We start from the raw sequence: 13,206 nt of genomic DNA on the forward strand, positions 1-13,206 counted from the left end.
TACTGGTAGAAACCAACTTTGCAAGGTCCAAGGTCACCACTAGGAGACCTATTAGGTGGGAAGAAATTAATTTCCCAACTACTTGGACTTTAAATTCGGTTATATCCCCAAGTCAGATTACTAACGACTTGTCGAATACTGAATTTTCGCATGTTACTCAAAATCCGGATGGTAGGATTTGTATTCAATTTGATGATAAGTCTACTATTTATAATAGACATTCGTTTTCTAATCATAGACTTCTACCTGCTATTCAACATATTTCTCCTGTTGAACCAGTATACGGTCCAGCTCGCAATCGTGCAATCTCTTTACACACTATTACTAGTAAAGTTAGTAATAAGCCTGTCGAAAGGGTTGAAAGGGTTAAAGTTAACCCTCAAACAAATGTTGTTCAGGACAATGACAATATTTCAGATAAGGATATTCCTTCTGTATCCGAGATGGATTTCGACCCCAATAGTACTTAATGATTCCACACCAAATTGATTTTAGCCCCGGTTCTCGGGCACGAAAATATATTCAAAAGGAATTTTTTAGTGATACATGTAGCCAGTTTAAAACGTGGGTTTTGATGCTTATAGCAAAAATGATTTGAATAGTATTTCTCAAGAATTTTATGAAACTTGTGCTTTGCATAATCAAATTATGTATTTTGTTCCTTGGTTTATAACAACTTATTTGCCTCTTTATATAAAGGTACTAGAAAGATCTTATAAAGATGGGAATGATAATATTACTAAAGCCATTTATCCTCCTCAGGCCCCCTTTATTTTACCTAATAATACTGGTATTACCTTCACTGCCTTTCAAAAATTTATTGCTGATAACGTTGCAGCTATTAGTATCGTAGAAATTAATAAATTGATTTCTCAAAACAATTATTTGGGTTTATATGTAAAGATTTTAGGAGAACATATCGGTTCTCTTGATAAAAAACTTGATGATTTGACTGTTTTAATAAAAGAAATGAGTACTAAGAGAGGACCAACTGATATTGCCTCCACTTCAGGAAGTAAAATAGTTGATCAAGCTATTCTTACTCATATTCAAAGACCTACTGAGATTCAGGATTTTAAATTTAAATCTCTTGATGACTTAGCACAACTCCTCCATAAAAAGCTTTCTGGTTTGAATGTTAGAACAATTGATTTATCTGAAAAATTTGCTGATAGAATTGAGACCATTTCTGATTATAAAACTGAGACATGGTCAGAGTTTAATAAACTCAAGGTATAGTTAAACCCAATAGTAGGTATGCTAACAAACCAAGGATGCAAACTTACTATTATCCCCGTCCTACTCCTCAAGATGTGTTGATTGAGGAACGCGATTGGAATCAGACTAATACGTCTTATAGCGGTTCCGATATTTATGAATGGAATCTTGATGGTTTAACTGATAGACAATTAACCATTCTCGTACATAGAATGCTTTTGTATTCGACTATCTGCAAAAGTGTTAAAAATACGGATAGAACTATTTGCAAAATGATTATTGCAGGCTTTACTGGCCAACTTCGTGGCTGGTGGGATAATTATTTATCTGTTGAAGAAAAGGCTTTCGTTATTAATGCTACAGCCGTAGACGAGGGTGTTGATAATATAGGTATGGCTCTAGTTAAGGGTAGAGAAGATGTAGTGTATACCCTTATCCATACAATTTTAGAGCATTTCAATGGTAGATTTACCTCAAATCATGAGACCATCAGAACCTTACTTAATGGGCTTAGATGTAAGACCCTTAGTGAATTTAGATGGTATAAAGATACTTTTATGAGTAGGGTTATGGAACTATCCGAGAATAAATATGAGCATTGGAAAGTTAAGTTTATAAACGGCCTCCCTTCCTTATTTGCTGAAAGGGTAAGGAAAGTATTAAGAGGTAGTTACGGTGAAATTCAGTATGGTAATTATACCTGTGGCAAACTTATAGGAGTGTGTACACAAGAAGGATTAAACTTGTGTAATGAGCTAAAGCTTTCTAGACAGCTTAAGATTGATAAGCTTAAAGAGAAATCCCAATTAGGAGACTTTTGTACCCAGTTCGGTTTACCCAGAACCTCTACTCAAAGTAGGAAGAAGAAGAAACATAGATATCATAGGTATCCTAACCCGGATAGCCCGTATAAGAAAAAGAGGTCTAGATATAGGTCTAAGGAAGAGCGTGATATTAGAAAAGAGCATCGGAAATCTACTCGATTTACGAAGAATAGATCAAAGAGAGATCTCGCTGATATTAAGTGTTATAAGTGTGGAAAGTTTGGTCATATTTCTCCAAATTGCAAGCTTCAAAAGCTGAAAACCTTAGAACTCGATGATGAGTTACGCGATAAGGTTTATGGCTTGTTATACATTTCAGGATCAGAATCTGACTATTACTCTGAAACTGAATCTGAAGATGAAGTTGATTTAATTGATTTATCTGATAGTGATAAAAATGTTGGACTTCTTGCACTGCTTGCAAAGGTGATATTTGTACTTTTGATGATGACAAATTTTATAAATTTCAATCACAATTTCATGATTTAAATATGAAAACTATTACATCAGATAATGTAATAGAACTTTTAAAAGAAGTTACTGATGAAAAACTTTGTGAAAAAATTATTAATCTAGCTGCAAGTTCTAGTTTTAGTAGTTCAAAACCTTTTGAAAAATATAAGAACGAATTTGAACATTTTGTGCCTTATTCTTTGTCTGAAATTAATAAACGACTTCATAAGTCCAGTACACCTAGCAGAGATGCTTCTTTTGATGATTTGAAAATCGAAATTGAGAATTTGAAAAAGAAATTAAGTCTCTTAAACAAAATCAAATGATTTGTGATCACCGGATTACTCAAATTGAGAAAAATAATTCTCTAACTGATTTTCCAACTGATTTTTCGGCTAAAGGAATTTCCGAATCGTCAAATGAAAAGGGAAAAGAAATTTATGATCAGATTGATTCGATTAATGAAAATTCTAATATGTTTTTAGGAATGATGCAGGTTGTTACGGATCATAAGTGGTACATTAAATGTACTAGCTTGATTGATAATACTTTCTCTCTAACTGATGTAGCAATGATTGATAGTGGAGCAGATGTAAGTTGTATTCGAGAGGGTCTTGTTCCTACTAAATATTTTCAAAAGACCACTCATTTGGTAAATTCTGCTTCTGGTCATGCTTTAGATATAGAGTATAAATTACCAAATACTCGTATTTGCCAAAATAGAGTTTGTATTCCTCATTTCTTCTTTTCGGTAAAAAACCAGTTATACCCTCTGATTATACTCGGAACCCCTTTTATTAATGCTATTTACCCTTTTAATAACATAGATGCACAGGGTTTTTATGCTACTTATCAAGATAGAGAGATAAGTTATTCTTTTGTTACAGATCCCGTAACTAGAGATATTAACGCCTTGACTAATATGAAACAAATGCATGTTAATTCATTACAATCAGAAATATTGAGCATGAATATATTCGATACTTTACAATCTGCTAAGGTTCAGCAAAAAAATAAATTGATTGCTAAACAGATGGCTGTTGATGTCTGTGCCGATCACCCTAGTTCCTTTTGGAACCGAAAAAGGCATATTGTAACTCTTCCTTTTGAAGAAAACTTCTCCGAAGATGATATCCCTACTAAGTCTCGACCTTACCAGATGAATGCTGAATTGGTCGAATTCTGCAAGAACGAGATTGACAACTTGTTATAAAAGGGTTTGATAAAACCCTCAAAATCTCCTTGGTCATGTTCTGCCTTTTATGTTAATAATGCTGCAGAAAAGGAACAAAATACATAATTTGATTATGCAAAGCACAAGTTTCATAAAATTCTTGAGAAATACTATTCAAATCATCTTTGCTATAAGCATCAAAAAACCACGTTTTAAACTGGCTCCATTTATCACTAAAAAATTCTTTTTGAATATATATTCGTGCCCGAGAACCGGGGTTAAAATCAATTTGGTGTGGAATCATTAAGTACTATTGGGGTCGAAATCCATCTCGGATACAGAAGGAATATCCTTATCTGAAATATTGTCATTGTCCTGAACAATATTTGTTTGAGAGTTAACTTTAACCCTTTCAACCCTTTCGACAGGTTTATTACTAACTTTACTAGTAATAGTGTGTAAAGAGGTTGCACGATTGCGAGCTGGACCGTAGACTGGTTCAATAGGATAAATATGTTGAATAGCAGGTAGAAGTCTATGATTAGAAAACGAATGTCTATTATAAATAGTAGACTTATCATCAAATTGAATACAAATCCTACCATCCGAATTTTGAGTAACATGCGAAAATTCAGTATTCGACAAGTCGTTAGTAATCTGACTTGGGGATATAACCGAATTTAAAGTCCAAGTAGTTGGGAAATTAATTTCTTCCCACCTAATAGGTCTCCTAGTGGTGACCTTGGACCTTGCAAAGTTGGTTTCTACCAGTATGGTCTGATCTGATGTATCATATAACTTACATCTAGGATTCAAAGTAGATAATAATTTAAAATAAATCCTATAAGACAGACATATAAGTTCAAAACCAGGCGCATAATTATAACCATGCATTTTCACATTTAAAGTCAAGGCATCAAGAATATTAACATCAGAAAGAGATAGTTGCAGATTGGGTTGAGTATTAAAATATACTGGACCATAGGCCACAGTAGATTCAATCGAACCCATCAGAGACTGTCTGAAGTTCAGATTTCTAGCATCTCTAAGAGCTGCTAAAAAGGTCTCTGGTAATCCTTTAAGGGTTAACGGTTTAAACGCAATTTGAACCATACCAATATGCAGATAATGATAATGATGTTTATATAAATCTATATCGTGTTTGTTTAACAAACGAATAGTCTGTTCAGACGAATTTAATGCCAAAGACTGTTCAGTCGTTTTTATCAATTGTTTAGAAGAAAGTTTATCAAACCAACCATAATCATAAATGGTTTTTATAGAAACTTTAGGAATTGTCCATTTATTTAATAAATCAAGGTTTTGAGGTATATCTACCTCTTCAAGTCTAGTACTTTTAGTACTTGTTTCTCCCAGATCCATTCCAAAAGCTTCATATCTATGTTGAATATTTCATATCTATTACATATTTACCACGAAAATTCCTAGGCTATGATACCATTTTCACCAGGATCAGGGTAGGCGGGCGGTAGTCCACGCGACCAGTAAAGATTCGAAATATACGGGAATTTTATTATAGTTTTAATGACTGTATGGAAGGATCTATCATTTTACCCAAGAAAGGGGCCTGTCTAGGTCCGATACATACTCTTATTGAGCCCATGTGTCTAGCATTTCTAACTGTGAAAGGGATAGCCCTTTTGACAGCTTCAACGGGCTTTAATGTCACAGCTGGCTAGACGTAGCCACTAAGGCAAAGCCAATAAGAGTAGTACCAGAGTCGACTGTACCACAATCTTGGAACCAAGCCAAGAAACTATATTAAAATTCCTTTATATTTTGAAAGAGTCTGGATTCTTCATGGTTAATATGCAAGAGAAATTAGTTTTTCAACATAGATATGAATCTGTTTAGCCGGACATAGTCACGGCTGGGGAGAGAAACTAAGTATAAAAAATACTATATAATAAAATAAAATAAATACCTTTAAGGTCGAGAAGCAAGGCCCTGAAGATGAACTGAAGTTCAAAACTTTTATTAATCTTCAACTGATTTACAAAACTAATAAGCTAAAAGCTTTACAAGAAGGAGAGAGTTTAGAGAGAGAGAGATTAGAGAGAGAGGGGGTTCTCACAACATGCCTCTTCAAATGAAGAGGTCCTCTATTTAAAGAAGGAAAAAAAAACATAAATAATCTTTAAATAGTAGATTGGGTCCCACAACTAGGTCCCTATACAGTTTTTCTACTGTTGGGAATAGCGTATCTGAGTCCCTTATACAGTGTTTCTACTGTTGGGAACAGTGTATCTACTGTTCTGTGGGGTCTTCGGCGACTTTAGTCAAAGTCCTCTTTTGTCTAAATCGTTCATTTCTTGGACGTAATTTTCCACCTTTTCTCTCTCTTTGTCAGATAATATTTTTTCTGGCTGCATCGGCTGTGAATCTTCTTCTGCGATATCATCGCCACTTGTTTCACTGTGCATTAATGTGTCTGATCTTTCACATTGATTCAAAGTTTGAAGTAAATTTCTTTTTACTTCTTCCAGATATTTATTTACTAATTCGGTTTTATCTTCGTCTTGAACAGAGATTCTTCGAGCAATATGTTTGACAGAGCTGTCATCAAATATTTTCTTCTGTGGAGTGGACGAGTATACTTGGATTTGTATTTTAAAAGAATCCAATAATTCTTGTCCATATAACATTTTTGTTTTGGGATCATTCTTCATCAATTTGTCCCAAAAATTATTGTAAAATACCCTGTATAAGCAAGGGATTTATTCCTCCGTAAAACCTAATTCAGGAGTCCATTTATGAATCCATGGGATAGAGAATTCAATAAAGAAACAAATTTGATCAATTTTTTCTAGGCAACAGATATGATCTGCGTGATATAACTCGGTTAGGAATGGTGAAATTTTTGCCCATTCTTTGTATAACTTAAGGGGCTCAGGCAGGATTTTCGTTGTGGGACCGTGATATGACCACCAATTTAAAAATCAGTTGGGGATAGGTCCTGTAAATATTTTTGCACATACTTTAATAAACCAAGTATGTTTATGCCTCTCGTTGTTATAATAAAGCACTCTATCAAATGCTTGGATATAATCCCAATAATTAAAATTCATGGGTGATTTATTAAGTCTTATCTGCCTTTCTTTCATTGTTGAAATCCCCCATTCTTCAACAGATATAATCTGTTTGATAATGATTTTTGAGAAGTTATAAACGTTCTCATTTGTGTTATAACCCGAAAAGTGCTGGAATTCTGCACTACCTGTACTGATTAGAATAGTCTCATAATAAGTGCGAGTTTTATATAATTCACCCGGGTAGTATAATCCATTAATCAGATATCTCTGGAATATCTTCCATGGTTCATCTTTTCGCTGAATCTCAGAGTTTTCTAGGAGAAATATTATTTCTTTCTTTGGTAATTTTTCGTAAGACTTAATATCATCGTTGTCTTCTTCTCTAGCGATTGAAGCAAATGTATTACTTTGCTTTTTGGAAGCCAAATATGCCTGTAGATGACCATATAATGGATCATCTTCTAGAATATCATCCAGCTGTATAGACGGACCTGATGAAGAATCTCCTTTATGAAAAATCTTTGAGTTTATTAAACTCCCTTTTCCTGCTTGTATCACTGGAGAATTTGATGAGGATCCGTATGACGATCCTTGAGAATATGATCTACTAGGGGAATATCTTCCCCTACCTCTGCCTCTGGTGGCCCATGAAGGGTTCATTCTGCACAAATAACAAGTCAATTTATTCTGAGAAGTAATAATCCAGCATATCATCCCTAAAAATTTTAGTATAGGTATGAATTCCTAACAATTTCAACATGATTATGATTTTCAATCAAGATATCAACGATATCTTCAATTATCAAATCAATTTTGAGACTTTGTAGATCTCGATTTAATCTAACCACTTTCAGGATAGTAATTAACAATTCTTCCTCTAAAAAAGTTGTATAGAAATTCATAATTAATCAAGGTATTCTCGGGATAAGAAATCCGGAAGGGAATTATCAATTCCTTTTTTGTATTGAATTTCAAAATCAAAAGGCGCCAGTTGAGCTTGCCATCTAGCAAAAATTAATTTAGATGCATCATGTTTGAAATCTTTGTCAAACATATATTTAACAGATTGAGCATCAGTTTTTATTAAAAACTTTTGATTATATAAATCGTCTTGAAATTTTAAAACACATTTAACAATAGTCAACATTTCATGAGCCACAGTAGCATATTTCTTCTGGGCTTCGGTCCATTTACCAGAGTGAAATCTTATCAGGTATTCACTCTTATTGTTGGGATTCACTTGTTTTAAAATCCCACCGTAGCCAATGTTGGACGCATCAGTCTCAATAATTTTTTGCCATGTAGGATTAGCAAGAGTTAAGCAAGGTAAAGACTTAACACGTTGTTTAATATTTTTGACTAACGTAGTATGCTGGTCAGTCCAAGGCTTCTTATGATCCTTTTTCAGCCTGTCGTATAGAGGGGCTAGATCACGTGATAAACTTTTGTAGGTATAATAACCATACTAAATTTCACTGTAACTACCTCTTAATACTTTCCTTACCCTTTCAGCAAATAAGGAAGGGAGGCCGTCTATAAACTTAGCTTTCCAATGCTCATATTTATTCTCGGGTAGTTCCATAACCCTACTCATAAAAGTATCTTTATACCATCTAAATTCACTAAGGGTCTTACATCTAAGCCCATTAAGTAAGGTTCTGATGGTCTCATGATTTGAGATAAATCTACCATTGAAATGCTCTAAAATTGTAAGGATAAGGGTATACACTGCATCTTCTCTACCCTTAACTAGAGCCATACCTATATTATCAACACCATCGTCTACGGCTGTATCATTAATAACGAAAGCCTTTTCTTCAACAGATAAATAATTATCCCACCAACCACGAAGTTGGCCAGTAAAGCCTGCAATAATCATTTTGCAAATAGTTCTATCCGTATTTTTAACACTTTTGCAGATAGCCGAATACATAAGCATTCTATGTACGAGAATGGTTAATTGTCTATCAGTTAAACCATTAAGATTCCATTCATAAATTTTGGAACCGCTATAAGACGTATTAGTCTGATTCCAATCGCGTTCCTCAATCAACACATCTTGAGGAGTAGGACGGGGATAATAGTAAGTTTGCATCCTTGGTTTGTGAGCATACCTACTATTTGTAACGATCCGAACCGTTGTTTCCTGTATTTTCGTCCCGTATTCCCTGTTAAATGCTTATTCATGTTTCAATATGTGTACTTGGTGAATTTGAGTCACTTCGGATCGAGTTTGGTATAAAATGGGACAATTAGTCTCTTTAAGGAAGAATTAGTTTGGAAAAGTCAACCAGACGTTGACTTGTGAGTTAGAGGGCTCGAAATTGAATTCTGATGATTCGGTTAGTTTCGGGAGATGATTTAAGGCCTAAGAGCACAATCGGAATTAATTTTGGAGGTCCGGTGAAGAAATTAGCTCATTTTGGCGAAATTAGTATTTTGGCGATTTCCGGTTGATAGGTGAAATTTTGATCCGACGGTCGGAATGGAATTGAGAGAATTTATGTAGCTTCGTTATGTCATTTTGGACTTCTGTGCAAAATTTGAAGCCAATCGAACGCGATTTGATAGGTTTCGGCATCGGAAATAGAAGTTGGAAATTCTAAAGTTCATAAAACTTGGATTGGAGGTTGATTCATGATTTTAGCGTTGTTTGATGTGATTTGAGGCCTCGAGTAAGTCCGTAATGTATTTTGGGACTGGTTGGTATTATTGGTCGGGGTCCCGGGGGCCTAGGGTGTGTTTCAGATGCCCAACGGGTCATTTTTGGAAGATTTTTGCCGTTTTGAGCATAAATGTAATGATCTAAAGGTTCATTTTTAGTTCTAGAGATACAAATTTGATTTCGAGACTTCTAAAATTTAAATTATGAATTATAGGACTGATCTAGAAATTTTGGTTTAATTTCACCAAGTCGCGATTGGGTTTTTGACGTGAAATGTGAGTTAATTATTTAACGAGCGAAATGGGTATTGAACTGGGCAAACAAGCTCCGAATTGAGTTTCTATTGAAGGGTTGTGTTCGTATTATTATTTGTGACTCATAGGAACAAGAATCATCTACCGAGTTCGTATGATGGAGTTAGAGCCATTTTAGTGAAAAATGGCTGTGCTGCAAATTTCTTAAAAGCTGCTGTATTTTCTGCAGCAGTGAATAGTACCCGCGCGTAAAATCTTGAGGTATCGAATTTTGGGCGATTTTTAGCAAGAAATCTTGGGAAATCTTGAGGTAAGTCACTTGTGATTATTTCTACTCCAATAATATTGAATTATCATCGAATAATCCGACTAGATTACATGTTTTTGAGGAGTAAATTGAAGATTTATGCCTAGGGATTTGAAAATAAGATTTGAAGATTTGAGGGGTCATTTGAATTCTGATTTTGGTAAATTTTATATGTACGGACTCGTGGAACGACGAGGAATCCGGTGATGTAACTTTCGTAATTTTTCGAGAAGTGGGTTCGGGGTTCGGGTTTTGCGAATTTCGTGAATTTCGATATTTTTCGAGTCTTTTCGATCGGGTTATATTCCCTTAGGCTATTGTAATGTATTCGTTGTGGTTTTGCCCAGATTCGATGCGCGAAGAGGTAAATTCGAGAGGCAAGGGCATAGCGGAGTAGACGTTGGACCGTCTTGAGGTGAGTAATGATTTTAAATGATGCACTGAGGGTTTGAAACCCCGGATTGCACAACATACTGCTATGTTGAGATGAGACACGCGTTGTATGACGAGCGCGGGGTCATTTACTATTGGGGATTGTGACTTGGTCCATCCCAGTTGATATTTTTACCGCGTAATTGATAAAGATTTATTGTTTTTCACTATGATTGGGCTTATTGCCATATTTGGGCTTCGTGCCAATTATCTGAAATCTTTTGTGAATTTACATCACTATTTTCCTCACGAATTGAAATATTATTTGAACTCAGTCCAATTGAATTATATTATTTTGTGAACTCAGCTACATTTATACTCAACTCGAGATTTAATGATATTTATAATGCTGTTGAGCTAAGCACTATTGTTTTACTGATGCCCAAGAGGCTTATGATTATTTTCTGGACTGATTGAGGCTGAGGGCCATACGTGAGGATATGTTGAGTGATGTGAGGAGGTTTTCAGGCCTCGAGTGTTATATGAGGAGGTTTTCAGGCCTCATATGTGATGTGTGAAGGCTTTCAGGCCTATTGATATTGCGCTTGGGCTGTAGGAGCCCCTCTGGAGTCTGTACACACCCCCAGTGAGCGCAGGGTACCCAAGTGAGTTGGGAGTGGGCCCGAGAGGCCGTTGCTTGTGTGTGGTGAGTTGGGAGTGAGCCCGAGGGGCTGATACTATACTGATATTTACATATTGAGCCAGAGGGGCAAGCTTTTGATTTATCCTTTCTGTGGAAATTATTTTTCTTTACTATTTTAAAAGAAGAATTATCTAATACTCACTATTTTACTGTTTAACTGATTTTACTGCTTGGGATAGCGCTATATTGTGCCGTTATGAGATTTTATGCTTTCAGTCGTTATTTATTTTTATTACTCACTGGGTCGGAGTACTCACATTACTCCCTGCACCATGTGTGCAGATACAGGCAGAGTTGAGTTCACTCCTGAGCGCTGATTCTTTCCAGACCAGGCGGTGACTAGGAGTAACGAGGTAGCTGTTGACGTCCGCAGCCCTATTTTCCCCCTTATCTTTGTTATTTATGATAATTCCAGACTATGTAAAATATTAGTAAACTCTATAGTAGCTCATGACTTGTGACACCCCGATTTCGGGCTGAGTTGGGAGGGTTTTCCTTGTTCTATCACGTTTATTTCGCATTTAAGATTATATTGCCCATGATTTAGACTTATTCCTGCTAAGTAATTATAAAGAGATGTACTGTTTTGTTGATTGGCTGGCCTTGTCCTCACGAGAGGCGCCATCACGACCGGGTTGGGATTTTGGGTCGTGACAAGTTGGTATCAGAGCTTAGGTTACTAGGTCTCGCTAGTCATAAGCAAGTTTAGTAGAGTCTCGCGGATCGGTACGGAGACGTCTGTATTTATCCTCGAGAGGCTGCAGAACCTTTAGGAAAACTTCATATTCTTGAATTCTTATCGTGCGTCCTTGATTCAGCTGGAAAAAAAGTAACTCTTACAATTCCATCCACGTGTTCGTATGCGCGAACGAGCGCTCAGTATTAGATGTGCCTTGATGGCTTGTAATTCCCCAGATGAAGGGAGAGACGTAATCGCTATGAGTTTGATGTTAGGCCAGTCTGGAGGACTTGAGGCTGGATCCTTGCCTATGGCTTGAGCACCGAAGTGCTGATTGTGCGAGCAAGAGTTTTGAAATTATATGTCCGGTATTGTCCCTATTAGTGGGAATGATGGTTGGATAGCCACGTGAGGAGTATGTTAGTACTGCGAGATATATCTATATGACTTGGAGGTGACGAGGAAGGGCGTCAGGATAATAGATGAACTATTAAGTGTTTGATTTTCATTGTGATTTGATGTGTAGCCCCGAGTTATGGGCGCGTGAAGAATCTTTTCATGTCTCCTGTTTGGAGTGAAGTAAATTTCATATTACGGTATGAGTTTAGACTCAGGAAGACTAAGTGATTGTGTAATGTGAATGACGGTGGAAAGTATACAAAAATATTAATTAGAAGTGAAACATATGGGTTATCTCCTGCGGAGTGTTCTAAGGTGGTGCGATTCTTATACTGTCTATTAGAAGATCTCATTTACAAGTAAAGAATATGCGTTGAAATCTAAATTTGGTCGCCTAGAGTGTGGGCTTAACTGTTATGTGAGTGAATGCAAGAATTGTAGAAGAATTTAAATTCTAGATGATTTGTGTTTCCACAGGCTTATGAAGGAGTGAGTTCAATCTCACTATGGTATTACGACAATAATAGAGTATGTGCGTTATGATTTATTGAGTGCGTTTTGATCTATTTCTTTGAGCCAAGTTGGGGAGTTTTCTATTAAATAAGTTGATTGCACGATTTTGTGCTATATTGGTTCCAGTTTGAGGCGTGTTAGTGAGTCGGTTATTGCTTACGGGGATTAAGGTCGATCAGGCGGTGGACGGGCCTATTATTTTTTATGTTATTGTTTCAAATGATGTCATTACAGGAATTGTCCAGTCTGCCACAGATATGCCTCTGTATTATTCGATCCCGGTTCCGCCTATTCTTATGTGTCCTCATATTTTGCTCATTATTTGGGTATGCCCCGAGAGTTTCCTTCTTTACCTGTTCATGTATCTACCTCGGTGGGCGATACTGTTGTTGTGGACCGTGTGTACCGGTCATGTGTTGTGATTATTGAGGGTGTGGAGACCCGAGTTGATCTATTGCTGTTGAGCATGGTAGATTTTGATATTATTCTGGGCATGGATTGGTTATCTCCATATCATGCTATTCTAGACTGTCATGCTAAGACAATTACTTTGGCTATTCCAGATGTTCCGAGGATTGAGTGGCGTGGCATG

At 36.1% G+C, this 13,206-nt stretch overlaps 1 protein-coding gene across 1 annotated transcript; it reads left to right on the forward strand.

Moving 5' to 3' along the window:
• The first annotated feature begins 1,490 nt into the window (after window positions 1-1,490).
• LOC138868622 (uncharacterized) lies at window positions 1,491-3,708 on the forward strand. The gene is made up of 3 exons (XM_070146185.1): window positions 1,491-1,865; window positions 2,992-3,087; window positions 3,259-3,708. Exons 1-3 carry the CDS (start codon window positions 1,491-1,493, stop codon window positions 3,706-3,708), a joined length of 921 nt encoding a protein of 306 aa, XP_070002286.1.
• The last annotated feature ends 9,498 nt before the right edge of the window (window positions 3,709-13,206 follow it).

The sequence above is a fragment of the Nicotiana sylvestris genome, chromosome 5, assembly GCF_000393655.2.
Source record: "Nicotiana sylvestris chromosome 5, ASM39365v2, whole genome shotgun sequence".
Classification (NCBI taxonomy): domain Eukaryota; kingdom Viridiplantae; phylum Streptophyta; class Magnoliopsida; order Solanales; family Solanaceae; genus Nicotiana; species Nicotiana sylvestris.

Coding starts and splice junctions, on each gene's coding strand:
- LOC138868622 (XM_070146185.1), top strand. CDS start 1,491: ATGATTATTGCAGGCTTTACTGGCCAACTTCGTGGCTGGTGGGATAAT. Junction 1,866..2,991: donor CTTCCTTATTTGCTGAAAGG/GTAAGGAAAGTA, acceptor GGAATGATGCAG/GTTGTTACGGATCATAAGTG. Junction 3,088..3,258: donor TGATTGATAGTGGAGCAGAT/GTAAGTTGTATT, acceptor GTAAAAAACCAG/TTATACCCTCTGATTATACT.